This window comes from Ricinus communis, chromosome 2 (assembly GCF_019578655.1).
Source record: "Ricinus communis isolate WT05 ecotype wild-type chromosome 2, ASM1957865v1, whole genome shotgun sequence".
In the NCBI taxonomy this organism is placed as follows: Eukaryota; Viridiplantae; Streptophyta; class Magnoliopsida; order Malpighiales; family Euphorbiaceae; genus Ricinus; species Ricinus communis.
Window position 1 is genome coordinate 10418661 of NC_063257.1, and position 22126 is coordinate 10440786.

Sequence of the window (22126 nt, forward strand, 5' to 3'; positions counted from 1 at the left end):
CTAAATAAAACGAACATAAAAGAGTAATTTTCTAAAAGAGAATTTAAGAAAGAGTATTGCCAGTTCTTTTTTATTTTTGATTATTTTTTTATATAAATTCTTAAACTTACCATAATTTTTTTTTTAAATAACTTAAACAATTTTTTTGTGATAGAAATAAAGCACTTAGAAAGTCCCTAAGGTTCAATTAAATTATAATGGTATATCATCTATTTATACTTCAACTTGGGGTATTGATTTGGTATTACATGACACAATTGTCATAAATATTTTTATCTATAATAATAAGTAAAACAGGTAATCTATAATTAATAGGTAAAACATGTAATAAGACAAGATAATTTTTTTAAAAAAATCTTAACCATTTATAAGATAAATTCTATTTCCATTTAATATCATTTAAAATTATTAAGACTTTAGATTTGATTAACAACAAACTTCTTTCTTTTTATTTTTTCTGTTTTAAAAAGTTTCTGTTCAATTTATAAATATTACAATTTCTGATCTATTAGTATAAAACTTCAATCTAATAGCAGGTTTATTTTTTATTTTATTATACATCTCCAAGCAATAACAAAAATAAAATAAAATCTTAATTTGATATCTCATTTGAATAAAAAGGTGATTTTTATTATTCTCTGAAGAGAAAAATATTTAATTCAGATGTTATTATTATATTGAAATTAAGTCTACAGAAAACACAATTGATTGGTCAAAATGTTTAATTTTTCACTCCACAAGCCTATGCATAGGCAGTATTTTGATAGTGCTCTTCCTCACCCAACACCATGGGTACAATTTGATATATATTGTATAAACTGTATGAAATTAAATATTTGATCTGAGTTATAATACTAACATAATTATTCTTTTTGATTTTATCAATGCATTTCGAAAAGATGCCTAAAATTGGATTTTATTTTTTTATAATGATGCCCAAAAGTTAGATTAGTAAAAAAAATGGTTAAGAAATTAATAATATTTTTCTTAATAACTTATTTGATATAATTATAATTATAATAGAATTTTGTTATTGAAATTCATAAAAATAAATAAAAGTCACTAATAAAAAATCATACTAAAAAAATGAAATAAAATAGTATAAATGTATAATTTATAAAAAAATAATATGATTTCAAAAAAAATTTGGAGTTTAAAAAGGAAGTATTGAATTGAAATAGTAATATTTAATTCATTAAATGTAAAAAATATAAAATCCATGATCCAATTAGTTAGTATAAAGAGTTGATATTTGGAAGGTCAAAAGGCTTCTTCTTTGACAAAATTCAATTAAAATATTTATAAGGAATGATGAAATAATGTATATCTATAATATGGTGTCAAATAATGTCACTACTTTCAATTTTATAGTTAAAAAGCTTATATTTATTTATCATATTTTCTAAAATATTATTATAATCAGTTATTCAAGTTACTCATTATTTCTTTTAAGAAAAAGTTATTTATAATACTTATTTATAATAAGAGTCACCCATTCTAATTATAGTATTCACCATATTTTGATTCATAAATCAAAGCACCCTTCCTTTACGAACATTATAATTAGTATGATTTAGAACTCACTGGGATTGCTGTAAATACATTTATGTTTATATAATATTAGTTGAAAGGATATTAAAAGAAAATCTTAGATTTACGCTGTTGATGATAAAATCTCAGATTACTGATATGGTTGTAAAAATTGAGCAGAGTACAGTCGCACAGTACTTTTCCAAACTCTTCATTCCAGTAAATGGAACAGTAATACTGAAAATTGGAATCCAGAAAAGATCCTAAAATGAAAAACCCTCAAAATTCTTGGTAAATAAGTGTCATTTACAACAATAATTAGCAAAAAGAACCAAAAAACAAAAAAAGAAGAAGATTAAGCCAAAAGAGGAGTTCTAAAATCAGTATTTTGAGTGATATCTTGATTTTCTTGTTGTTGATCATCAAATTCATCACCGCATTCATAAACAGATCCAACGAGTCTCAGTTGATCTTCCAGATACCTCTGTAACAGCCCCACTTCCTTTTCCTCTTCAGCTCTTCGACTGCAACCGCAATCGCGGAAACCTTCTTCGCATCGCCTCAGCCCATCTACATCGTCATCCTCATCGTCATCGCCGTCTTTTCTCCGCCGAGCGCGGCGGCAGATACGGATACAGAGCTCGGCGGCGCAGAGGAGAGGGAAAGAAGCGCACAGGAAGGGGAGAAGAATAGGCGAACAGAGGAGGAGGAAAACACAGCGGCTCCGTCTCATGCGCAGCCACGAGGGGGCGGCTAGCATGATCCGGCGGAGTGGCGAGAATACCGAGGTGGTGAGACTGCGGTGGTGGTGGTCGGGATCATGGCTGGTGAGAAGCGATGGCGAGGGTTTGGGGTTTGAAAGGAGAGGGGTAGGATCATGTGAATGGGGACTCTTATTTTTATACATATGAAATGAAGATTTGATGAAGAAACATGTGAAAATGCGAATGCGATTGTGATTTTTGACGATTTTTTTGCTTGTGTTTTTAACTGTTTTTTAAAAAAATTTAATTATTATTAATAATAATTATTATTCATAAAGTGTATCTCTTAGCTTAAGATTCCCTTTACTGTTCCTATTCTTCTACTATTTTTTTTACCAGTCTTTGTTTAATCTCTTGATTATGTTCTCTAATTAAACTTAATTATTTTAATTAAACAGAGAATATATGTACAAAACCAATGTATGTACGTCTTTAAAAAATATCCATAAAATAACAGTGTTAATATTTCAAAAGAAAGACAATTTAGTATTATTAAATTTTTGATATTCCAATAATTCCGTATGTTTTTCTTTTTAATGGATATGTAATAAATACAGTTATTGCCACACTGCAAGTCCAGACACTTTATTTATACTCCTGTCCATTTTTAATATTTAACTTACTTCTCAATTTTATTAAAAATTATAAGATATAAATAAAATAATTTTATCTTAGCGAATAATTTTTAATTTAATATTTTCTTGTAAGATATAACTTTTTAAGAAAATGTGATAATTATTCTATAATTCAACCAAAGAAATAATAATAAATATCAAAGATAAAGAAAAAAGAAAAACAAAATTAAGAATTAAATGTTGCAAGTAAAAAGGGGCTCAATCGAAAAAATCAATTGAATGGTATAACGGATTGCGGGTGTGGCAATAACCAACAACTTTCCTAATAATTTTAATAGAGAAATAAAATTTAATTTAAATTTAGGATTTTTTTTTTATAAAAAAGAAAACAAAAAGGAACAAAGATTTAGTAACAAAGATCAGCAATTATTTTGTAGTAAAGGTTGGAAAATAGTAACAAATATTCAATAGCTCAAAACAGGCGGATAACAAAGTTAGGTAGAGCAGCAATTCAAATTCAAACGAGCAAATAATAATAATATATAAGAATTATATATTATTCTTACTGTTGACGTCTACTAATTAGATATAAGTATTAGAAAAATAAATAAAATTTAAAAATTATATAGTGTAAAGATGGATGATACTAATAACATTCAGATAAATTCTAAAATGTCATAATTAAAATAATTTTTTTAACATTCTTATTTATTGATTGAATACATGATCATCACCGAAACTACCAAAGAAAGACTCCATGTCTGGAGGATCACTATTTCCAGATATGCCGAGGACGCTGCATAATGCTTGAACCAGACTGAGCAGAGCTTTTGTCTTTGAAACTCTCCATAGAAATGATATCCCAATTACCATCATACCAGTAGGTGAAGTAAACCTCCGGGACGCGCTCAACCTTCCAGTAGTCTCCATTTTCTCCTCCACTGGGATGCAATGCCATGATTAATTCTAAAGGCATGTTGTAGAACTCCAGAACTTTAAGCTCATTCAGGTATTCAATGCCTAATGGCACCCTCTGCAGTGACCTGCAGCTCTGAACAATCAGCTTTTCAAGATTAGGCATTGCTCCCTGCTCAATAGTTATTGTATTGAGTCTATGTAACTTGTTTAGCCCCAAAACCTTAAGCCTTTGAAACCCCCTGGCTTGAAAACACAAAATCTCTCCATCATAAACCTGCACAAATTCAAGATGGACCAGATTGGGTAAATGCTGAAGCAATAGCAACGGATCATCACTTAACCCACTCCATTTCAGAACAACCTTCACCAAACTATCAAGTGAAGATATCCATTCTGGTAAATTCTCCAAACGTCCTGTCAAGTACAACCGTTGAAGAAATCTAGGAGGAGAAGATAAGTAATTTATGTCAATGACCTCACTCTCTTCTACAGAAATAGACAATGCACGAAGGTTTCTCAGCCTTTCAATGGAAGCGCACAGCGTCCTCCCATCTTCTGTCCTTATCTTTACAATGCCTAACCTCCTCAGCTGATTTAGTTTTCCCAGTTCTGCCAAAAGAGTATTGCCTTGATTTGCTTCCAGGAAGCAAAGCTTTTGTAAAGACTGCAAACTTCCTATTTGAGCTGGTGCCTTGCAGCCATATTTGGTGTGAATCTGATCATCAGACTCAATTTCATAGCGATATACTAGTAGGTGGCAAAGCTTTTGGAGCTTCAGAATCTCGGCAGGCAATTCAGTGACATGGGTCTGCTTCAAATCCAAGGTTTCTAGGTTCTGAAGCTTACCTATAGAGCTTGGAATCGAAGTCACCTTGGTATTCCTTAAACTCAGATATTTTAGAAGGTAGAGACTGACAACTTCATTTGGAAATTTCTTTAAAGGTGTGCCTCCTAGATCTAAAACATTGAGCAATCTTAAACGATGAGAAGATAAAATCAATACGAAGGATTTAGGTAAAGAATCAAACCACCAAAACATGAGCAGTGAACGTGGTCGAGAGGCAATAAGTATTTCTTGTATGCTTGGCATGACATTATGTATTGATAAGCGGCGGATCTTTTCAGGCCACATCATGCTAGTGTTCTGTTCATTAGCTATGGCTGCAAAATCTTGGTCTCTTGACTTCCAAATTATCATTTCTAGGAGAATGTCATGGACTCGGCATGTTTTGACTCGTCCATCACTAGTTGTCTCTACCACTTGGACCAAACTTCTTTTTACAAGCTCATTCAGGTAGCCTTCTGCAACTTCCTCTAATGTCATTCCTTCCTTTTCTTTAACAAACCCTTCTGCTATCCATAATCGAACAAGTTTCGCACGCTCAATTAAGTCACCCACAGGAAAGATGCTAAAATACATCAAACAGTATTTCAGATAGTAAGGCAAATCATTGTAACTTAGGGAGAGTATACTTTTCAATCTGTCATGATCTTCTAGAGCAGCGCCAAGACCTTGATGCACCAATTCCCATTCATCTATTCTACTTCTATCCTTCATTGCAAGAACTCCACCAATTGCTACAATTGCAAGTGGCAATCCCTGACATCTGACCAGGATTTTTTGCAAAATTCCGTTCAATAGTGGAGGGCAGGGGTTGTTTTGAAATATTTTCCTGCAAAACAAAGTCCAAGACTCTTCTTGAGATAATGGACTCAGGTTGTAGGCTTTATCAGCAGATGAGGCAAAGGCAACATCATGATTTCGTGTTGTAAGCAAGATTCGGCTGCCACAACTATTGTTTGGCAATACAAGCTCAAAATCATACCATGCTCTAGTATCCGAGACATTATCCAGGACTATAAGGTATCTCCGTTCCTGAAGAAATTCTTCAATTACTGTTCTGAGCTTAGCATTGTCCATGTTATCCACTCCTTGAGGGTCTGATAATGGAAGAACATGGGAGAGTTGTAGAATTATATCTTTCAACAAGTCTTCTATTGTGAAAGATTGAGAAAGAGTGATCCAAGCACGGAACTCAAACCGTTTCTTCACTTCTTTATCATAATACACTTTTGTCACCAAGGTAGTCTTACCCAAACCACCCATTCCAACAACTGAAACCACTTCACGCTCAGATTTGTCTTCGACAAGCCACTCAATAAGCTTCATCTTGGGACGTTCAATACCCACTGGATTAGCTTCTTCAAGTTGAAGGGCATCCCTTCTTCTGGATGGCTGTCTTTCAGCACTGGTACTCGAGCCCTGTTGCATGATATTATTTTTTATCAAATATCTTCGATGTGTTTCTGAGATATTTATCACTCTGATTTTGATGCGTTGCATTTTTAAAGCAATTTGATGTCGAGCTTTTAAACCCTTAATCAAATGAGACATCTTCTGAAGAGAAGCACGGAACCCATATCCATGATCAGAAGGAAGGTGCAACTTGAAATCATCAAGAGCATCTTCGAGGTCATAGACAACATATCTCACTTTCTTTGCGAACACTTTGAGTTGAAGGTCACTATCCTCCATTGCCTCTGCAACTCTTAAAAAGGCCTTCATGAACTCAAGTTCATCATTGATGTACTCAACTTCTTCTCGAACTTCTGACAATAGGCTCCCCTCTTTTTGGAGAAATTCTGTTAGCTTAGTAAGAAGAAATACTACTGAACCTTCAGCCATTGCTTCTGTTAGGTCAGAGATGGTTTAGAGAGTTTTTTTTGTAGTGGCTGGGTGGAGGAGTGGAATATATAATTAGTGTGCTCTATGAATGAGTGTTATGACAGATGAACCTTGTAGGAATATTAACGAACATAAAAGGTTTTTTTTTTGTATAAAGTTTAGTATCAGAGAAGAGCAAGCAATTTTGTTTTTAGGTTTTGGACCAAATGTAAAGGGTTTAATGTTATTCCTGAAGAGCTAAAGAACTCAAGATAATGTCAGGAGAGTAGTTGGTTGTGTGTTACTGCAAGTACTGACATTTTACCTGCTTTTATAGTTTGTTCCAGCACTGAGTCAATTAGCCATGTTAATAAGACACATAGAACTTACCTAGTACTTGCTAAAGAATTCCTCCTCTGTAGTTTATAGTATTTTACCTTGGCAGCCAATAAGTGATTTGGCTAAAAGTGTACGCTTCTACAACAAGTATTATAAATTTAAAATTCCATAAAACTTCTTCAAACCAGTTATAAAATAGTCTTAATAGCAAGAACTTTTATCTGGTTTTCTAAATCTTTTCATATTTTATTATGATCATAACACAAATACTAACAGAAATTAGAAGGCCTTAGCTTCTAATGAAATCTTCGTTTTTCCAACTAAATTCAACCTTGAACACAGAACTGTTAAACCTATGAACTTCAGTGTAGCCAACTCTCTTGAGCCATCGAAGGATAGTGCAAATGGCTGATAATTTTCTCTTGCCATGAATGAAACACTATAACATCATAGAACACAAGATGTCATCAACTATTTCTTGCATTTTAAAATTCAGATGTTTGAAACATTCTAAAGCCATCATTTTCATGTGTGAATCAGCATCTAATAGATTCATTTCCTATTTTATTCCTCAGAACAAGGCTCGCTTCCTTCACTCTGAAGAAAGAAGAACTACCCCAATAACTATTATTGAAATATTCCTATTTCCTAGCAACTTGCTAAAACAAAAAGGTTTTTCCGTTGTTTTAATAAATTGACTGACGTACTTACCACTCTCTTCCATGGAATTCAATGACTCGAACAGATAATGAAAGACACAATAACAACTGCAATTTACTTCTTAAACTAGAGGAAATCCAATTTTTGCTGCATATAACAGTTTAAGTTAGTTTCTACAGTGTTTAACAACACTTTCAAGGAAGATCAATTGTTCTGTACTTTCAGAATATGTTCCCTTTCTCACAAAATACTAAGACATGTAATCTGAATATGTAGATGTCATTATTTGTATCACAAGATACACAATCATAGAGCATTAAACAATTCAATAATTAGTAATCTGATTCATCTCCTCAAGCTACTAAAGTAGCTTTAACATGATCAATCAAATAACAAACGAAAGTTTTGTCATCTATGATTCAGTCAACAACTAAATTCCAGGCAAGTTACCTTTCCTCCCTCACTTACATCATTCATTGTATGTAATACATTAGTTGGAAAAAGAAAAAAAAAAAAGACAAAAACAAAAACAAAACGAAAGGGTACTCATGATAAACAAACATCATTGAGAGAAATTCAGGACTAACCAATAGGAAGAGCCAATGTGCCTTGTCGTACAGCTTTTTGACTGCTGTAAACTGCATATTAGGAAAAGAGAAAAAGAAAAAAAAATAATAAGAAACTTTTAAAAAAATTAGAAAAAGAAATCATTGTCGTAAAGCTAGTTTGGTTCATAAGAAATTTATCAGAAGACTTAAAAAATTGTCAACTGAGAAATTGTTGGTGATAGAAAACATAACCAATGAGATTGATAATGCGAAGAAAAAGAAAATCGCAGATGTGGATTACTGTAGAAGACTTGTTCAATTAACGGGCCAGGCGGGTTCAATCGGGTATGGATAATTTCTTTGTCAGTCATCTCAAAAGTTGTTAAAAGTACGTCATACCAATAGAATTTCACGATTTTAACAATTTTTTTATCGCTTGTTGCCACCACACGTTTGATGAAATGCTTAATAGAGAAGGTACCATTTCCTCGGCCTGTGATTTGATCTCTATCAGTACCCACCAAGTGTGTAATTGGTTACCGGATAAGAAAGAGAAATGGGCTTGAAAAACTTTGAATCGCTTGTCAAGTTGGTTAAATTTGGTGAGAGGCATGCATTTTGATCGAATTGAATTTGATTTATAGGTCAATTTGCCTCCTCAACTTTGAATCAATGGCCAATTTATTCAAATTTTAAAACTTTAGCTGATTTTATCCACCAACTTCGTAAAAGCAGCCAATTCAATTCAAATTCACACAAAATTAAAAAATTGAATTAAACGCATTATATAAAGCAAGTAAAAATTCAATTAAAGTACCTAATTAATAAGTGAAATTCAATTTTGTCTTTAAAATTTAATATTAAGTATCAAATTCAATTAAAATAAAATTACCAAATAATTTAAATTAAATAATGGTAACTGATTACTAATTTTCTTATTTTACTTGACTAAATTATGCTAGAAATATTAGAAATTGAGATTAATTATTTTAGAAAACCAATTTTTTCTAATTTTAATAAGAATTTAAAATTTACATGAGTTCTAATTTTATTATTTAATTTAAATTTCTTACTAAAAATTAAAAATTTAATTATATTTTATTAGATGTTATTAAAAAATTTATTATAGAAATTATTTTATTAAGTTTAATACATAACATAAAATTCAAGGACTAAAATAAACTTTATTTATTCATTAAATCTTTCATTCATTTGGTGGAATTCAATTTTTTAATTCGTAGAAAATTAAATTAAATTGGCCGTTTTTACTAAGTTGATGAGTAAAATCGGCTAAGAATTTAAAATTTGAGTAAATTGGCCATTGATTCCAAATTGAGGGGCCAAATTTGCCTTTAAAATAAATTGAATTTTGTAGCTTAACATTCGTTATGGCTTGAAAGCAAGATGAGATACTAGAACATTTGGTCGTTAATTAGATAGCATTTCAAGTAGCAAAGTGATTGATGAAACATATGATGTTTGTTAGACCAAATCCAAGATTCCTTAATTTGGGTTAGGAATTAAGTTATTTATTTAATTAATTTAATTATTTATTCTATTTTGATTTCTTATAAGCACAACGCAGTTTATGTACTTAGTATATTGAAATGAGAAAACAAATTGGCCGAACAGAATTAAATAAAAAATAATAAAAGTCAAACTGAAAAAATCAGTGAACTGAACCTGTCCCTTTTTTATTAGAAAAATGGATTTCATTTTGATTTAGACTTTTTATTTAAAGAAACTCTTAGTTTGGTGAATTGATTGATTTTTTCATTTATTTTTATAATTTATCAATTTCTTATTCATTAATATATATATATATATTACTGACTGAATTTTTTTTTTTTAAATATTGCTGATTAGCATAATACGCACCATTTTACATAGTCTTCCTCTAATTTCAAAAATAAAAAAGAATTGTTGTTTATTTCAAAACTACTAATTTTATTTTTTTTTTTTAAAAAGAAATTATTCTAATGCAGCATATTACTTCTAATTATTTCCTTTCCCTGCTTAGTGATGGTAACAGATTTAAGTATTTTTGTAGTCAATTTTAATAAAATGGGGTTAAAAAATATATTATATAATCAGATTTGAACTAATTCAAATTTAAATTTTAATATTCTTCATAGTTCAATTTATTTGCAAATAAATTTTTTTAAATTCTGAATCCACAAAAAAACAGATAAAAACAATTTCTGAAAATTGAATTGTACATTTGGTGCTGATGTCTGTTAATTACATACAAGTATCAGAAGAACAAATCAATTCTGAGAATTAGAGACTAGTACAAAAGGGCTGATGATACTAATAACTTTCAACATGAAAAGGGTTAAATGTAAAATAAAACCAAGAAAAAGCCATAACCTCCTTTATATATGAAAATAACCAGATTATCAGAAAATTTACCAAAGAATGTGTGGAGGATCACTATTTCCAGATGTGCCGAGGACGCTGAATAATGCTAGGCCCAGATTGAGCAGAGTTTCTGCCTTTGAAACTCTCCAAGGAAATGATATCCCAGTTGCCATCATACCAGTAGGTGAAGTATACCTCAGGCACACGCTCAACCTTCCAATAATCTCCGTTTTCTCCTCCATTGGGATGCAGTGCCATGATTAGTTCTAAAGGCATGTTGTAGAACTCCAGAATTTTGAGCTCATTCAGGTACTCAATGCCTAATGGCACCCTCTGCAGTGATCTACAGCTCTGAACAATCAGCTTTTCAAGATTAGGCATTGCTTCCTGCTCAATGATTATAGTGTTGAGTCTGTCCAACCTGTTTAGACCCAGAAATTTCAGCCTCTGAAACCCCTTAGCTTGAAAGCATAAGATCTCCCCATCGTAAACCTGCACAAATTCAAGATGTACCAGATTGGGTAAATGCTGAAGCAACAGCAGAGGATCATCGCTTAATCCACACCATTTCAAGACCACCTTCACCAAACCATCAAGTGAAGATATCCATTCTGGTAGCTTCTCGAAACGTCCTGTCAAGTACAGACGTTGAAGAAATCTAGGAGGAGAAGATAAATTCTCTATATCAATGACCTCGCGCTCTTCTACTGAACAAATAGACAATGCACGAAGGTTTCTCAGCCTCTCAATGGAAGCGCACAGGATCCTCCCATCTTCTCTCCTTAACTTGACAATGCCTAGCCGCCTCAGCTTATCTAGTTTTCCCAGTTCTGTCAAAAGATTGACTTGATTTGCCTCCAGGAAGCAAAGCTTTTGTAGAGACTGTAAACTTCCTATAAGAGCTGGTGCCTTGCACCCATATTTGGTGTGAATCTGATCATCAGATTCACTTTCATAGCGATATGCTAGCAGGTGGCGAAGTTTTTGGAGCTTCAGAATCTCAGCAGGCAATTCAGTGACATGGGTGTGCTTCAAATCCAAGGTTTCTAGGTACTGAAGCTTGCTAATAGAGCTTGGAATGGAAGTCACCTTGGTATTCCTCAAACTCAGATATTTCAGAAGGTAGAGGTTGACAACTTCATTTGGAAATTTCTTTAAAGGTGTGCCTTCCAGATCTAAAACATTAAGCAGCCTTAAACGACGAGAAGACAAATTCAATACAAAGGATTCAGGTAAAGAATCAAACCACCAAAACATGAGCAGCGAACGTGGTCGAGAGTTATTAAGTACTTCTTGTATGCTTGGCATAACATTATGCATTGACAATCGGCGGACTTTTTCAGGCCACATCATGCTACTGCTCTGTTCAGTAGCTATGGCTGCAAAATCTTGGTCTCTTGACTTCAAAATGATCATTTCTAGCAGAATATCATGGACTCGACATGTTTTCACTCGCCCATCAGTAGTTGTCTCTACCACTTGGACTAAGCTTCTTTTTATGAGCTCATTCAGGTAGCCTTCTGCAACTTCCTCTAAAGTCATTCCTTCCTTTTTTTTCACGAACCCTTCCGCAATCCATAATCGAACAAGTCTTGTATGCTCAATCGAGTCCCCCACAGGAAAGATGCTGAAATACATCAAACAGTGTTTGAGATAGTACGGCAAATCATTGTAACTGAGTGATACTATACTTCTCAATCTGTCATTGTCTTCCAACGCTGCGCCAAGACCTCGATGCACCAATTCCCATTCGTCTATTCTACTCCTGTCCTTCGTCGCAAGAACCCCACCAATGGCCACAATTGCAAGTGGCAATCCCTGACATCTGACCAGGATTTTCTGCAAAACACTGTTCAGATGTGGAGGGCAAATGCTGTTCTGAAATATTTTCCTGCAGAACAAAGTCCATGACTCTTCTTGAGATAATGGACATAGGTTGTAGGCTTTTTCAGGGGATGAGGCCAAGGCGACATCATGATTCCGTGTTGTAAGCAGTATTCTGCTGCCGCAACTATTGTTCGGTAACACACGCTCAAAATCATTCCATGCTCTGGTGTCAGAAACATTATCCAGGACTATAAGGTACCTCCGTTCCTGAAGGAATTCGTTGATTACTGTTCTGAGCTTATGATTGTCCATGTTGTCCACTCCTTGAGGTTCTGATAATCGAAGAACATGGAAGAGTTGTAGAATTATATCTATTAACAAGTCTTCCGTTGTGAAAGATTGAGAAAGAGTGATCCATGCCCGGAATTCAAACCGTTTCTTCACTTCTTTATTATTGTACACCTTGGTTACCAAGGTGGTCTTACCCAGACCAGCCATTCCAACAACTGACACCACTTCCCGGTCAGATTTGTCTTCAAAAAGCCACTCAATGAGCTTCGTCTTGGGGCGTTCGATGCCCACTGGATTAGCTTCTTCAAGTTGAAGATCATCCCTTCTTCTGGATGGCTGTCCTTCAGCACTGGAACTCGAGCCCTGTTCCATTATATTATTTTTAATCAAGTATCTTCTATGTGTTTCTGAGATACTTATCACTTTCAATTTGATGCGTTGCATTTTTAGAGCAATTTGATGCCGAGCTTTTAAACTTCTAATCAAGTGAGACATCTTTTGTAAAGAAGCAAGGAATCCATTTCTATGATCAGAAGGAAGGTGCAACTTGAAATCATCAAGAGCATCTTCAAGGTCATAGACAACATATCTCACTTTCTTTGCAAACACTTTTAGCTGAGGGTCACTATCCTCCATTGTCTCTGCAACTCTTAGAAAGGCTTTCATGAACTCTAGTTCATCATTGATGTACTCAGCTTCTTCTCGAACTTCTGACAACAGGCTTCCCTCTTTTTGAAGAAACTCTGTTAGCTTAGTAAGAAGAAACACTACTGAACCTTCAGCCATGGCTTCTGTCTGGTCAGTGATGGTTTATAGTATACAGTCTGTTTTTCTGGTGGGCTGGGTGGAGGACTGGAATATATAAATATGAAGCTCTTCGAATACAGGTTCTGACAGAAAACGGATCTTGTAGGGATATTAAAGACCATATAGGGGTTTGTCTTTTGCATAAAGTTTAATATCAGAGAAGAGCAAAAGCAAGTTTGAGTATGTTATGTGCTGCTGCAAGTTTCAGAGGTTCTACCTGCTTTTATAGTTTGTTCTGGCACCAAGTCAATTAGTCATGTTAACAAGAAACATAGAACTTACTTGCCGAATTCCTCGACTGCCAATAAGTGATTTGGCCAGAAGTGCACGCAAATACTATAAATATAAATTTCCATGAAACTTCTTCATCCCAGTAACAGACTAGTCTATATACAGCATAAATGTTTATCTAAAGAATACTTTTCTAATTCTTCTTTGGTCATTCTAACCATAAGTCCATAACCCAATACTTACAGAAAATTAGAAGCCCTTTGCTTCTAATCATATGTTAATTTTTCATACTTAATTGCATATGGTTGATAATTCTTTTCTCTTGCCATGAAACAGTCAGTATTAACATTAAAATGCCATCAAAGGGTTTCTTGCATTTTATAATTAAGATGTTTGAAACATTCTGAAGCCATCATTTTCATGCATGACTCGGCATCTAATAGCTACATTTCCTTCACTGTGAAGAAAGGAGAACTACACAAGAATAGTCCAAACCCCTAATTGAAATGTTCTTATTTCCTGGCAACTTACTAAAACAAGATAATCGTTTATCCTATTGTCTTGAGCAATTAACTTACAGTAGTGTCACCTTCCATGAAATTCAATGACTCAACAAGATAACGAAAGATGCAAACACTTTCAGGGAAGACTAATTGATTCTTATGTTTTCTTTCTAACAAAATAGTCAGACCTACAAAGTAACCATATCCCAAATCATGCAGAAGTCAATATTCATATAAGTTAATTATCTTCTGTATATTATTAAAGTTAAATCAAAACCCAGAACCTTATTTGCTGTAAAGTATGACTTTTCCAAATGGGTATTTGAAGCTTAATTAATTTGTAGATACAAACTGTGACCTGTACTTTTGAATTTATTAATTAGTAATCTGATTCATTTGATCAATTAGATAATAAAAGAAGTTGTCTCATCCATGTCAGTCAGCGACTATAATTCCAGGAAAATTACCCATTGCATATATTAATGCAAAAGTGAATGCAACAAACAAATTAAATGTGCCTTATCCTATAGTTCTTGGTACTGTAAAACTGTACGTTATAAACTGAGAGAAAAAATTTCCTTAAATTACCTTCTAGTTTAATATATTTTATAGTCTATAATTTATTTTTTGTCACTTTAGTATTTTGTAAATATGATTGTTAGCAAATAACAGTTAAATTGTGCAATGTCCTTAAAAGATTTTAATGTGTTTTTTCAACTGCCATGTCAACACTTCTTAATGATACAATGAGATTTGATCGTTATTTGCTAATAGTCATATTTATAGATATCAAAGTGATAAAAAAAGTTCATAGACCCTAAAATAAAAATACGTTAAACGATATAGTAATTTATTAAAATTCTAAAAAAAAAAAAGCTAAGAGGAAAAAGAAAAAGAAAAAAAACTTAGTTGGGTCACAACAAAGGTAGACGATGGACGTCTTCGATCAGCGAGTCAGGCGGGTTTGATCAGCCATATAAAAATTCTAAACCAAACATGCGTACTTTTTAATAGCACTTTCACTTTTAATAATGTGCTGAACTTTGGTTTTATAAGATTTAAGAATTAATGATTAGTAACTAATATATATATATATAAATTTTTAAAATTTAAATTTTTTAATATATATATTTAATTTTTGATACATAAAATTTATATTTTGATATATGTATTTACTCTTGATATATAAAATTTGTATTTTGATATATGTATTTATTTTTGACACATAAGATTTAAGTTTATATATAATTTTAGAATTTTTTCTATTAATTTATTGACTCATAAATTATATTTCTAATTAGATATTGCCTCTAATCTTGAAAAATAATATATTAATTATATTTTAATATTATATTAACTAATGAAATAGTTTTGTAATTAGATAATAATTCTAATTCTAGAAAATAAGATATTAAATTATATTTTAATATTATAATCAATAATGAATTAATTGTTAATTACATAATATATTTTTAATATTAAAAAATAATAATATCAATTATATTGAGATTAATTTATATAATATTAAAATTAACTAATAAATAGTTTTTAAAATAATTTTATATTATTGCATTAATAATATTTTAAAAAAATTTAAAAATAGTCAGTTTGCTATTATTTTTAAAAATTTATGTATAAATATTAAATTTTAAAATTTTATTAATTTTATCAAGTTGATTTTATAATAAAAATAATAATAACAATTGTGCAACGCATAGATAGACAACTAGTTAATTCTAATCGGCTGAGTTTATCAAAGTTGTTTATATCAACTGATCTGATTATTTTATTTATTTAGATAATATTTTCTTATTAAAAATAATTCATAATACTTATTTTAAAATATTTTTATATAATTAGCTTCTAAAATGTTGAATAAATAATTTCTTAACTTGAATTATTACTTAAATAAATATAATATGAATATTTATAGATTAAAACTAGAAATTATTTATTAATAGAACTTATATTTCCTAGTTCCAAAATAATTTTTTGAGTATTTTAGTAATAATTATAATTGAGTTCAGATAATTGTAGAACTTTTAATTATTATAAGTTGTATTATTAATTTGTATACTTATAAATGATATTATAAAATAAAATATATTTAAAATAAATTAGATCTTCAATAGTTATTTAGCATATAAACAATAATATTTAATAAAATTTCATTAAAAAATTTAATTTATCACACATTATCTATCAGTTATTTGCCACAGACTATCATTTGCATTAATAATACTTTTCAACATTTTATCTTTTGTTGATATCATATGTTTGATAAAATGCTTAATAGAGAATGTATCATTTCATTTCTCTTTTATTTTTAAATAAATCATTTCATATGCTTGTCTATAAAAGCTTAAGATTTGGAATAAGCTCGGCCTGTCTTTAAAAATATATAAATTTTTATTTTTAATTTTTTTAGATGAATTAGGCTTATTGAGTGGAAATAAAAAAAAAATATATTTTTAAACCCGCCTAAGAAATAATCAGCCTTTCTTGAGTGTAAGTTTAACAAATCTAAAATATATATCCAAAAAATTTCAAATGAGCTTGGGTCGGCTAGATATAAGGGTGATTATGATTGAGTCATAATTGAAAAATTACATCAAACCTTCCAAATTAAAAAATTCAGTTTAATTCACTTTTAATTTTAATTTTTTTTTATTTTTTATTTAAATTTTAGATAATGTCAATATTTTATAGTTATAGCAATGATAGACTATTTCACTTGAATATGAGATTTATACACAATTATAATGGAGAAATTCACACAAATATGAGATGGTTTATCATTACGTCCATAACTTATATAAAAGCAATGTTTTAATATTATTATTTTTTTCCTAAGACATGTCATATGAATTCTAAATTAATTTTCTTAACTTTTAGAAAATTAAATCATTTTAACATATGCTTTTACTATCTTAAAAAATATTATATCATAATTTCTAATACCTTAATTGTGATGTTTAATTATTTTATATTCATCTATCTTTTTGAATTCTTTTACATAATTTCTACTTTAGATAATTTTTTTCTTAAGTTATTACAATATATAACATCTTAATTATAAATATTAATTATTTTATAATCCTCTTTCAATTCTTTTTTTTTTTATAATTATAACTTTTAATTAAGTTCTTTTAATTTTTCTATTTTCATATTGAGATAACTATCTTCTTAGCTAAGAAAATATATTTTTTTATTTCTTTTTAGTCATTATATTTATATTCATTCACATCCTTCACTATTTTATCCTACAATATTCCATCAAAATCATTTCAATATATTTTAATTTCAAGTAAAAAAAATACGTTAATAGAATCAAATTTATATTTTTAGAATATTTGTGAAAATAGTATATATTTATTAGAGAAGCTAGTCGGTTATAACATAATCCACGTGGATTATTTTCATTGGTGGAGTTGATTGGTTATTATGACAGTGTAAATCAATTACAACTTATTACACGTGGTATGCTTCCATAATTGCTTTAAAACACTTGAATTTTACCCCTCATTGTGCATATAATCATTTTAACACTTGTGATATTTGCTACATGTCAAAACAATATCGATCATCTTTTCCAATCAGCCAAACTCATTCTCATGATATCTTTTATTTACTTCATAAAGAAATTGCACATTATGTTTTTACTTTGGTGATAATAACTTTGAGTTCTGAAGCTATACCTTTTAAGATCTTTTACATTTAAATGGGATTTTACATTACCCCTCTTGTGTTTATACGCTCTAGCAAAATGGAGTTGTAGAACGCAAGCACAAATATCTCCTACAACTTGCTTGCTCGATCTTTAATATTTTAGTTTAAACTACCAAAGAAGTTTTGGGCTCACTCCATTCTCCTAAGAACCTATATAATCAATAGGTTACCTAGTTCAATTTTACAACGACACTCTCCTTATGAATTATTACATGGTTCTTCTCTAGATTACTCTATGCTAAAGATCTTTGGTTGTTTATGCTATGTTACCAACACGTTTTTTAAAAAGGACAAGTTTGATTCTAGATCCTTTAAATGCATCTACATTGGTTACAATTTTAGTCAGAAAGCTTTCAAAGTTTATAACAGCCAAAGACCTTTAGTTGATGTGTCTCCTAAAGCTCTTAAAAGATTTTCACTTCTTAAGACATTGCTTTCCATGAACATGTTTTTCCATTTCATTCAATCATTGATGTGCCTGCTGCTACTCCTTTACCTATGCCACAGAATGACTCCTTTTTTAATACACCTAATCCCATTACTCCTATTTCTTCATCATATTCTCCTTCTACACCTTCTTTTTCTACTTCTTTTTTACCAATGCCTAATACCCCTCCAATTTATATTAGTTACAAAATCATTCACTTAAGTTGGTTGTTAGACATAGTAGTTATGTTAGACAATAACCAACTTAAGTGAATGATTTTGTAACCAACATAAATTGCTCTCTTTTTAATTTGTTACACCTCATGCGTCATCTTCTTACACACCTATCGTATTTTCTTTTTACCATTCACCTCTATTTTATAATGCATATATGACTTTCTAGTAAATGTCTACTTTACATGAACTTATCTCCTATAAGATAGCTAGTATAGATGTCAAATGGATAGAAGCTACGAAGAATGAGTTGGTTGCTTTTGAACAAAATCACACCTGGAAACTAACCACTATACCTGCTAGCAAGCAAGTAATTGGCTCCAAGTGAGTAACAAGATCAAACTTAAACCTCATGGCACAATGGATAGCTACAAGGCCAGATTTGTGGCTAAATGGTACCATTAAATAGAAGGGGTAGACTATTCTGAAAGCTTTTCTCTAGTTGCCAATTCAGTCACTATGAGACTGTTTTTAGTAATAATTACTGCTAAATTCTGGCCTATTCACCAACTAATTATCAATAATACTTTATTGCATGGATATCTATATGAAGAAGTGTATCTCATGCCACCTGAAGGTTATGATAAAGCAGCAAAGGGTCAAGTTTGCAGACTCAAAAAGTCCATCTATGGCCTTAAGCAAGCATCTCGACAATAGAATTCAAAATTCTATCATCAACTAATGAAATTTGATTTCAGTCAGTCTGCTCATAACCATTGCTTATTCATTTATGCACTTATACTATTTTCATGGCTCTCATTATATATGTATAGATGATGTCTTGGTTACAATTACCAGTAAGGAGCATATCATCAAAGTTAGACAGTTTTTGAATGTCACTTTTACAATCAAGGACCTTGGCAATGCCAAATACTTCTTATGCCTTGAAATAGCTTGCGGCTCAGCAGGGACATAGATTAATAAATGTAAATATAATCTTGATATAATTGATGACACTAGTTTGACGGGTGCTAAGCTTGCTCTAACTCCTTTTCCTAAGGGCTAGAAATTTCTTCATACTTCAAACATAGTTCTTCCTGATCTTGATAAGTACAAACATTTAATTGGAAGGCTATTATATCTAAGTCTTACAAGGCCCGATATTACTTATGGTGTTTAACAACTTAGTCAATTTGTAGGTAATCCTAGTCCATGTCTTTGGGATGCAACTCTTCACTTGGTTAAATATCTCAAAGGCACCACATCCAAAGGTTTATTTTATCCTGCTCATAACTCTTTAAAGCTTAAAGCCTTTTGTGATGTTGTCTGGGCAACTTGTCTTAACACTCGATGCTCTCTCACTGGGTGTTGTATTTTATTGGGATCATCCTTATTTCTTTGAAGACCAAGAAACAAACTACTGTTTCAAGATTTTTTAAACATCTTAAAAAAATAAAATCAAATTAAATTAACTTTATATAGTGAATAATTCCTTATTAGTATCTCCATGCAACGCGCATATAATGAGTTCACATTTTGAAATTAGATGATTAACACATACTATATTTCTAATATTTTTGCTTATACCATTAATGGTACCCTCCTCTTATGTTTTCCATCCCTTTTTTCTCTAGTTTTTGTAGCAGTTTAATAACTAATTTTTTACAATACTTCATGCTTTAATGGTGCTTTTTTTGTTACTTGTTGTCGTTGTTGCAAATATCCTGAAAATCTTGGTGCAAATGTCCTTGCCATTGTTGTTGGGTTTACTTAGATTGCAAAGTGACATGCTAGTGTGTTTGCCCTTTGAAGGAAAGGATCTGTTGACGATTCAATAATACTGCTTACGGTTTAGACGGTATTTTTTACTGTCCATAACTCAATCCTTCCTGTTACTGATGGCCATTTTGGTATTGGGTGCCTTTGTTTTGGACCTCCTTCGCCCTTACCATCATAGTTATTTTATTGTTGTTTATTTGGCTTTATTGTGTTATTTTGTTCATTTGTGTTTGTGTATGTTTAATTATTAGGTTTTGTTTGGTTAATGCTCCTCTATGAGTATGTTTTTTATTGTCTATGAGTTACATAATTAAAAAAAAAATATTGGAGTTTATTGCTTCAGCATACCCAATTATTTAAGTGAATTTTAAATATTTTTCCTCTTTCGAGAGAGTTATTTGTATATGTCTTTGCCACAAAACCAGATACCGAAATTTGGCATATTTTCTCAATCTTCCAATTGGATTACCAGTTTTCTCCCTTCGAACTTCAGCTAATCTTCAAGCTTTGTTGCTTTTTTAGAGTCCTGATTGTCTATGATTTGGCATTTATTGACCTTTTTTTGTTGATTTTATGCTCCTTGCACTCTTTGTATATTTTTATGGAGGTTTGCGTTTTACTGATTTATATCTTATGTACCTCTTTTATTAATTGAATTTTTCATTTTAATTGTTCAAAATTGAGAGTTTCCTAAATAATTGTTTCTATTTGCATTTATGAAATCCTTTCTTGAAGTTTTAATAGAAATATTACTCTCATTTTTCTTGACTATTTCGAGTATATTATAATTTACATTTAAATGAGTGAGACTGGTATTTTTTTCAAGTCGAAATGTTATAGACAGTAAAATCATTTTGATGAATGCTGGCTTTGGGCCAAAGAATACATTAGTATTTAACTGGTGCCCATTAAACCATCTATATATTAGTATATAGTCTAATCGGTACAATATATATTTAGACACCTTAATTTTAATTATTTAGTCGCTTTAACATATTAACTTCTAATGCAACCTAACAAACATCTAAACTTTATTTTTATAATCTATTAAACACTTTTAGTTTTTGTTTTAACTTAATAGACATCCGGACTTTGTTTAATGATAATATTAAAATACCTATACATAATATACGTGGACATGTTGAATGAATTCACATTATATAAATTTATAAATTGAGGTGTCTGTTAAGTTAAATTGAAAATTAAAATATTAAAGTGATTAAATAATTAAAATTCAGATGTTCAAATATGCATTTTTTGTGTAATCTTTTGAGACAAAAATATTACTTCTTTAAAAAAAGAAATCAAACTATGTAAAAGGAAAAGAAATCAGAAACAAAAGAAGTGTGTTTTCTGGCAATTTAGAATGAGCAAAAAGTTGGCACGTTAAATAGTGCAATAATTTTAATAAACAGTACATTTTAATCATTTAGTGCCTGCATTTCATATTCGATTCTTGTTCTTGTTTATTATCAGATAACATTTAGTAATTTTGCTTCTACTTTCCTTGTCTCTTTGGTGCTATTAAGAGTCTTATTTTCTCACCAAAGGCTTTTAGAACTAGGGATGGCAGTCGGACGGATATTTTTAGATATCCGACCTGACGAAATTTTATTGGAACGAATTTGGATAGTAATAAATGGATTTGAAATGTTTTTGGAATTTAATTTTATTATATGTGTCGAGTTCGGGTTGGATTCGAGTTTGGATACACGGATATCCGTTATCCGAACTCGATTATATAGGCGAATATGGGTATAGAGTACCTGAATCCAAACCCAGTATCTATTTTATTTAAACATGTATTTTGAAGGGTATCAATAGGTACCCTACCCTAATAAATCCGTTAAGAATTTCTTTTATCATTTTGTGGTCTATGAGCATTGAACTTTAGACTTTTTATAAAAAGAACGGTCATTCTATCACTAAACCATTTAATAATTTTTATTAAAATGACACATAAATAATATATATATAGATATACACATGCATATAAAAT

The 22126-nt window shown here is 30.8% G+C and overlaps 3 protein-coding genes across 3 annotated transcripts; all 3 read right to left on the reverse strand.

Annotated features, from left to right (window-relative positions):
* Positions 1–1662: 1662 nt before the first annotated feature.
* LOC8281636 lies at positions 1663–2478 on the reverse strand. Its single transcript, XM_002521761.4, has one exon. The coding sequence runs from the start codon at positions 2435–2437 to the stop codon at positions 1886–1888; it is 552 nt and encodes a 183-aa protein (XP_002521807.1). The 5' UTR covers positions 2438–2478; the 3' UTR covers positions 1663–1885.
* Positions 2479–3464: 986 nt separating this feature from the next.
* LOC8281634 lies at positions 3465–13521 on the reverse strand. Its single transcript, XM_048371250.1, has 4 exons — positions 10434–13521; positions 7503–7598; positions 7123–7230; positions 3465–6498 (listed from the first exon to the last, which is right to left on the reverse strand). The coding sequence occupies exons 1-4, from the start codon at positions 13262–13264 to the stop codon at positions 3642–3644; spliced, it is 5892 nt and encodes a 1963-aa protein (XP_048227207.1). The 5' UTR covers positions 13265–13521; the 3' UTR covers positions 3465–3641.
* Positions 6471–8592, reverse strand: LOC125369187. The gene is made up of 3 exons (XM_048370987.1): positions 8252–8592; positions 8039–8089; positions 6471–7230 (listed from the first exon to the last, which is right to left on the reverse strand). The coding sequence occupies exons 1-3, from the start codon at positions 8368–8370 to the stop codon at positions 7071–7073; spliced, it is 330 nt and encodes a 109-aa protein (XP_048226944.1). The 5' UTR covers positions 8371–8592; the 3' UTR covers positions 6471–7070.
* Positions 13522–22126: the final 8605 nt, after the last annotated feature.

Excerpts from the sequence above, each read along its gene's own strand:
- LOC8281636 (XM_002521761.4), bottom strand. The coding sequence starts at position 2,437 with ATGTATAAAAATAAGAGTCCCCATTCACATGATCCTACCCCTCTCCTT.
- LOC125369187 (XM_048370987.1), bottom strand. The coding sequence starts at position 8,370 with ATGACTGACAAAGAAATTATCCATACCCGATTGAACCCGCCTGGCCCG. Across the intron at positions 8,090-8,251 it reads TCGCATTATCAATCTCATTG|TTTACAGCAGTCAAAAAGCT; the intron begins GTTATGTTTTCT and ends CCTAATATGCAG. Across the intron at positions 7,231-8,038 it reads CACATTGGCTCTTCCTATTG|TGTTTCATTCATGGCAAGAG; the intron begins GTTAGTCCTGAA and ends ATGATGTTATAG.
- LOC8281634 (XM_048371250.1), bottom strand. The coding sequence starts at position 13,264 with ATGGCTGAAGGTTCAGTAGTGTTTCTTCTTACTAAGCTAACAGAGTTT. Across the intron at positions 7,231-7,502 it reads GAATTCCATGGAAGAGAGTG|TGTTTCATTCATGGCAAGAG; the intron begins GTAAGTACGTCA and ends ATGATGTTATAG. Across the intron at positions 6,499-7,122 it reads TTAACAGTTCTGTGTTCAAG|AACCATCTCTGACCTAACAG; the intron begins GTTGAATTTAGT and ends AAAAACTCTCTA.